Source organism: Opisthorchis viverrini (assembly GCF_000715545.1).
Source record: "Opisthorchis viverrini unplaced genomic scaffold opera_v5_277, whole genome shotgun sequence".
Taxonomy (NCBI): domain Eukaryota; kingdom Metazoa; phylum Platyhelminthes; class Trematoda; order Opisthorchiida; family Opisthorchiidae; genus Opisthorchis; species Opisthorchis viverrini.
The window spans coordinates 343,695-351,314 of NW_008751928.1; the positions used below are offsets into that span (position 1 = coordinate 343,695).

The 7,620-nt window shown below is 45.4% G+C and overlaps 1 protein-coding gene across 1 annotated transcript in view; it reads left to right on the forward strand.

Moving 5' to 3' along the window:
* The window catches only part of T265_09355 (hypothetical protein), a gene marked incomplete at both ends in the record, with an annotated part of 31,742 nt that overhangs the window by 21,420 nt on the left and 2,702 nt on the right, over positions 1-7,620 (forward strand). The window contains 3 exons of the mRNA XM_009175396.1: positions 668-1,571; positions 4,870-4,997; positions 7,139-7,345. Coding sequence (XP_009173660.1) covers positions 668-1,571; positions 4,870-4,997; positions 7,139-7,345 — 1,239 coding nt within the window. The remainder of the gene's footprint in view (positions 1-667; positions 1,572-4,869; positions 4,998-7,138; positions 7,346-7,620) is intronic.

The following is a 7,620-nucleotide window of genomic DNA, read 5'->3' on the forward strand; positions in this document are numbered from 1 at the left end:
ACGTCGTAGCGTCCGGTAGGCGTTCGAGGAGCTGGTTCTGATAGCTTCGTTTGACTTCTGGGTCCACTAGCATCATCATGACCAAATGAGGCGTGTGCATTTCGCGTACACCTGAAAAGCGCAATGAAAAGCAGCAGCGTACAAGTGCATGGTCGGAGTCCACGCTAGTGTTCCAGAAGGAGCGGCAGGCGATGAGTGCCCATCGCCACCGATAACGGACGGCGATGTGGTCCATTTGGATTCGTGGCTGGGTACCACATTATCAACCGATTTCCACTGTTCCGGAAACTCGTACTGCAAAGGAACAGTCTGTGATCGGCACACATTGGAAATAAGCAATCCCTGCTGTCCGTGCTTTTCCTGTCCAATCCAAGACGAATACCCAGTCGGGCCTCAGCAGCCCTTAATCCACCTACTTGAGCGTTCATGTCACCAGAAATCACAGTGATATCTGAGCTTTTAGCCCCCTGTAGAAGGGCACCTTGGGCGTCATACATTCTCCTTGACAGATCCGGGTACATATTTCAACTTGTTTCAAAGTTTATGAAGTCAGTGAAAGTTTCAGGCTTCACATGTTACTTTAACTTTTATTATTTGCGTCATTTGGTGAGTTTGACATTAGGTGATAAAATGCATTATTACTATTATTCATGTTTTGCTTTTACAGGGTATGCGCGGGATGACAGGTGGGCCAGGACCTCGTGGACCACAAGGACCACAGGGACCCAGTGGCCCTCAAGGAGCGGCAGGTCCAACAGGACCCGAGGGACCACCTGGAGAAAGGGGGCCAAAAGGAGCCGAAGGTTCACCCGGCGCCGAAGGGCCTGAGGGCCCTCCTGGACCAGATGGGCCACAAGGAGCAGAAGGACCGGTTGGACCCGTTGGTGAACCTGGACTTGATGGATTTCGTGGGCTTCGTGGACCGCCGGGTGATCCAGGGCCTGTTGGCGAACTGGGACCACCAGGAGAACGTGGACGGCAAGGACCGGCAGGTGAACGAGGAACATCTGGCAAGCCCGGTACGCCTGGGGAGGCCGGTTTAAAGGGGCCTCCAGGAGAGAACGGAAAAGATGGGGAGGACGGTGCAGCGGGGTTACCGGGGAGTCCCGGACCTAGGGGCCATCCTGGCTGGTCTGGTCCTCCTGGGCCAATCGGACCTCCTGGTCCTGACGGAGCACGAGGTGATCCTGGGGAAGTGGGAGCTCCGGGTAATCCTGGCCCGCCAGGCGAAAGTGGACCCATCGGCGAGACAGGAGCTAAAGGTATCAAGGGAATGCGTGGTGATGCAGGAGCGTCTGGGCCATCTGGTCCCCTTGGAAGAGATGGGCCTCCTGGTCCTCCTGGTCCAATGGGTCCACCGGGACCACCTGGACCACCAGGCATGCATTCGGTCTATGTGCCAACCATAGCCAGAGACTCAGGCAGAGGAAAAGGAAAGGGCATCTTTTCTGATGATCCACTAGCAATGACAATTCTCGGGACAGCAACAAATCAAAAACCCAAAGGCACCAAAAAGTCGCCGGCTATTAATTGCAAACAGCTAGCAACACTGTACCCCAATCTTCAAGATGGTGAGTTTCCATTTTTTTTATGGGCTATTGTGTGCACTACTTGTTAATTATGACTTTGTTAATGCATGTGGCGGTTTTGCAGGAGGCGTATTGTTCAGTTTCACATCACTCGTTTTGAACAGTCGTCCTCCTGTCCTGGCGCAATTATTCATGTGAGAAGTGGGTTCTGCTACGGCCACACTTTATGTCCTCAAAAGGTAGCTCTCAGATTTTCTTAAGGCAGCAGCTTTGCACCACAGAAGCATATCTTCGAATCTGTTCATATATTTGATACACTCAAACATTTGCTGGAGCTTCCCCACACACACGCAGTCATCTTGTCTGGCAGTCGAGATCTCATAACAATGAGTGGCTGAGTCTGTCCTGCTTGTGAGAAGGTAAAGATCGCATGTTTGGTTTTCATTAAAGAAACCACTTATAAAGTTGCTGAAAACTCTTCGAGAACCCACGACCGATTCCGCTCTTCGTGGGGCTCATCAGCTAGATACAGTCCCTGAGTTCTCGTCAACCTTATGTTCCGTATGAACTCAAATTGGACAGATCTCGACAGGTACACTCATTTTCAGATCCACCGCGTTTTCACGGAAGACTCAACTGAATCTCCCGTTTATGATATTCTTTTACTGAATTTGCTGCACAAAGGCCGCCTCATGTTTCATTTGGTACGATATTCAACATATCGAACCCTTGTGAGGAATTTCCTTTATGAGAATATAATGCAATATCTAAAATATCCTACCAGCTTAAACATGAAGCGGTCCTTGTGCAGCACATTCAGTTGACGAATATCATAAACGCGAGATTCAACGAAATTTCCCATGAAAACCGGTTGATGTGCAATTACCTTAGATATTGATGCCCATGTCTTTCACCAGTTATTTCGGCAGAAACCGTCTAAAACAGTATAATAAGCTGATCGGAACTCATTTGAGTGTGCATCTAGGAGTGGAACGCTAGAGAGGATACACAATCTCAAAGTTGTGACCCTGAACATCTAGCTTGTGATTTGCTACTCGGTGTGTGAAAATATGCAGTCAGTATTGATTGACCTATCAACAAGAATTAAAATGAGCGAAATGCACTCATTTGCAAACTAATTTGGTTTTGGGAAATGCCCACCTGGAAGGAAAACGGCAAAAGGTGGCGAAATTTGTTGCCTGTTTGTGCCAGGTTCCTTGTGTGACTCTATGTTAAACAGGTGGACCTTCTTTCAGTCAGGAGTCAAAGTTGTCTAGCGTGTTAAGAGTAGGCCCTTGGTCCTAGAATCTGTCCAACATGCGTTTCAAGATGAAGGCTCTTTAACAACCACGGTTTTAGCCGAATGCATTTTCCAAGCCTGTATGGTTCCAAATGAGAATAATTCCCCCTTTCGTAAAGGGCCGCTACGCCGGAGTTTAGAGCGACAGAATATTTTCTTAGGCGGGTTTAAGTGTGAGTAGTTGTCTGGAAGTTGAGCGTGATTTCGCGCGTGAGGATTAAGTCCCAGCAATATACGATGCCCACCTGGAACCCAGCTGAATCTCTTTTAAATGACTGTATTTCGCTAATTTCATGCAATGTGGTTTCAAGTAGAATATAACGTTGACGGAAACTCGGGGACTGCGCCTACCTGATGAGCCCCAAGAAGGGCGAAACCGGTCGTGGGCTGTCTACGAATTTTCAGCAACCTTATGAGTAGTGCATCACGAATATACAAGAAGAAGGTTCTCTCCACCGGGACAAAACACATCAAACCAGCATACATAAACTAGTGCGACTGTCTGAACTACACACATTTAAAACTATAACAACTCAGTCAATGGAGTCTCGTCAGGGGTATTAGGAGTTCTGTAGCAATTTTCTACATAATATACATTTTCGACACCCATCAAATCGGACCTGCTACACGCAATACTAAGCAGTTTGTTTAACTTTTGATCTTTGTTGCTTTGCTTTTGGACCCTTAGGACTTACTACAATAAGTGTCTGCGGCTATGGACAAACTGGAAACTGATCAAAAAATAGCAGGAAAGCATAGAGCTCGAGGCAGGTCAGTGGTTAAGAGGCAAACTTGGTAACCAGAAGGTCCGTGGTTCGAGCCCAACCTCTGCATCTCCACTGCTTTAGTCTACATTCGGGATCTAATCCCTCGTGCTTCCTGCTGGTGGCATGACAGCTTTGCCCCGAAAGGTCATAGCGGTCAAGCGATTACCATTACTTTATTATTAGGAAAGCCGATGTCTGAATAGTTCCCATACTGACACACCGCCAGACTATAATCCTATACCAACACTATACTCACACACTTACAAAAGACTAAGAAACATGAACTAATGAATTTGACATAAGACATTTTTTCTCTGACAAAAACTTTCTAGTTGATCAGTTTGTTCACTTTCAAAGAAACATGAAAGTGAATATTTTATTTCCACGTCTCAGAGCTTGTTACATGTCACCCATTTGACTAAAATGTTGAGTATAAAGTCATACTGTGTTTTTAAGATTCGTTTGTAGGGCACAAAAATATTTATTATGATTTTTGGCCTTCGACTGTCCCGACACTCAACACAACACTTTGTACTCTCGCACTGTGCACTGTGCTTACTTGACACCACGGCTCATTTACGTCCATTCATCAGGCGATTTTCCACTGTTCCGTGCAGCACTGGTCAGTGTATGGCGTCTCACGTAAGCGTCTTATTGTCGTAACCTTGTCTACTGAGGTCACAGTGTACTTCTAATTCAAAAGATATTTTAGTAGGATTGGCACTGGATCCAACATGTTTAGTTGTCCTTGGATTAAAACTTCAGCCACACATCGTTCAGCGTTCCTACTAGCAGGTCAGTCGTCCCCTGGCATTCATACAGAGCACATTTCAGGATGGTCACTTGAAAGCGCTGTTTTGTTGCCATGGTAAGTTGAATTGTCCACATATAGCGTAATGTAGTGGCTTGCTTCCTGTGAATAGAAAAGCATAATCCAAAATGAATCCAGTGCAAACAATTCAGTGAAATTCAGTGTCAACCGAAAACACAGGAAAACGTGTGAATCCACCTGTTGGAACTGCAGCCTATGGTCCTTGTGTACCTACAGAAATGAGTTTTTTGGTACACTGGGCTTACAGCGAGAGGGCGACAGTAGTCACGACGCCCGAGTACGCTGGCAAATGCTGATCAGGGTCGTCAGGTGACTAAATCAAAAGGATCCGAATTTTATTTGCATCTGACTCTCAATCTTATTTGTGTAGTGACAGTAATAAGTCTTCTTATGAAAAAAAAACGGTCTGTTTCGGAATAAATGACCTTTCATTTGTCCAAGCACTCTATTGGATTGATCCCAATGGCAATGAAATAACCGACGCAGTTCAAGTCTTCTGTCGAATGTCGACTGGCGAAACGTGTGTTCCTGCGAAACAGGCGGTTGTCACCGGAACTGAGGACGATGAAGTGAGTTGTGTTAAGTTGCCTAACCGAATGGGAGCTCTCTGATGCTTCATTCAATACTTTCCAAGTTGACCACTGTATACGATTTGTATGAACATCTGTTTTATTACTATGCCAAACAGGTTTGTCGAATAGTCCTTGTAGCTTTCGGCCTGCGCGTCATGTTAGGTTTCAGTCACACTTTTAAAAGCATTGTTCACCCAACTTACTCCATCTTCACCAGCGTTCGAAAAAGCGACACTCTTCTTCAGTCACCCACGAACTTCCGCAGACCAATTGTCAGTGACCTCTAGTTACACCTTAATTTCACTCTCCCCAGCAGCACTTGCTACAGTGTCCTAAGAGTCCACATGTCAGCATGTTCTTGGCTCAAAACAAGCGACTTTTGGGGAATCTATTGAACATTTGGCTTGCGATCCAGAGGAGAGCGAGAACCTAAGGTTTCACTGTATTCATGACCGTAGGGAGTAGCCTCAACAGGGGAATGATCTTGTAACAAGTAGTTTCATTACTAGCTGTTGTCAGAAATTACCAGCTATTAAATTTACTTTTTAGCCCTGCAATGAGTATCTCTGATTGACTGCTTCCCACCTGTAGCTTATACGAGCAACTCCTTCAAATTTCACTTACGAAGGCTGTTCAACCAAAAGTCGCCGGAACTGAATTTTTTTGCACCAACCAATGGAAATCGTTCTCTTGGTTTCACGAAGTTGCGCAGGTCCATGTTATCTTAAATTCCATAGAATTTCTACGACAAATGTGCTTGCTTGGATTAAATAACTACTATATGACCAGCGTCACTCGGACTTCTTTCGCGTGCGCAACTTTTCACGTCCAACAGTGTTTGGTTGCTTCTGGGTTTCCTGTGGTTTTGCAAAATTTAGCAGTGTCCATTGCTTTCAAAAATCGCTGTTTTCTCAACCGGACAGCAGGTTGAATTAGATTCTTTAGCGAAAACCACCAACATCCTGATTGTCGAGTAATCCGACAACCCAGGTAAAACAGGTGAGGAACATCTTTGTAATGTACTACTCGTAAGGTTGCTGAAATTCGTCGACAACCGTCCGTCAGCAACCTTACGAGTAGTACCTTACAAAGATATACATGTGTCGCGATATCTCGAATATCGTAGTGACTGAAACATGAGGCGGCCTGGTGCAACACATTCAGTTGCCTGAAAACATCACAAACGAGAGATTCAGCTGGGTTCCAGGTGAGTCTCTCGAAAAATCTAAATTAGTTTGCAGATGAGGAACATCTTTTAGGGCTATGGCGAAAACACCTATGACGACGCAAATCAGGCCAGTGAAAATGCCTCCTCCATTTTTCAAACTTAACAAATTGTCCAGCCCGGTCGACATCATACGATTTGCGAATAATTACCTATCCATATGGGGCGAGCTGGCTCAAGTGGTTAGAGCGTGAATTTACTGACCGAAAGGTCCGTGATTAGAACCCAACCTCTGGCTCCCGACTTCCCCTGTCTAGGCTTGGGTAACCTGGCAGTATCCCAGCCCTCGTGCTTCCTTCGTGTAGTATGGCAGCTAGGCACCGGAAGGGTGCTACAGCTGAGCGATTTTTAAAAAAATTATCTACGTATCCATATGTTTCAAAGCAAAACGTCCATGTCAGCTTTTGCGACGAAGACCACTGTTGACTGGTGGGTTTGTCGGAGCGTTTGTTGTCAGACATTTCCAATTACCGCGAATCACTTCGAAGATGAACAATTCAGTTTTAGTAATGTTTTATTTGCTCTTTATAGCATATTTTCCTTATGTCGTCCATGAGATGATACAAGACGGGTTTTAGCTTTATATTTCCATGTTCCCAAATCCCTACGAAAACCGGTGACGATGACCTGTTGAAAGAGTCAACCAAACTATCACCACTACTGTCCGCAGGATCAGACTAAGGCGAACAGTTTTTGTTCCAATTTCTCGTTATTGTCCCTGTTGATAGTTGCCGAAATTCAGACTCGCCATGTTCCACATTTCGAAAGACCCTTACCAATTGGACCATTCCAACACAAGACTTGTGTGCAACTGAATCAGTGTGAGAAGTATTATTGTTTATGTTTACTGCTTGGTGTTACACAAAATCGATTCCCCCATCTCAGTTAGGGGACGCTGTGCTTTTCCATTCAGATCACTTATGAAGTGGATGGTACTCAACTGAGTTTCTTGAAACTGTACAGTACGTCTGCAAGTCAATCTATTTCAACTTCCTGCCACATCCAAGTGAATGACTACTCAGTTCCTAACAAAACCAACACTCTCTATGCTGATAACGGAGTGGAAATAACGGGCAATCACCCGCATTTACGATATAGCGAACGAAAGGAACAATGCACGGTAAGTTTTCGGGTTATTCGAGAACCAGTGTTTTGCTGAAACTTCAGAATTTTGACACCGATGAGGAAATCTGAATCTAGCTCGCCGGAGACCGTATTAGGTGAAACACAGCATAGTGGGATAAGATATAACACACGAGAACCAATCTTTCAAGGGCTTTGCGATCAGCTGAATACCAACCAAGTACACCATTATTTGAATCCGCTATTACTTCTGATTGGTGCGTTCCTGAGATCAGCTGTTAGCGGGAATCTAGTCCGTGTGTGTGTGTGTGT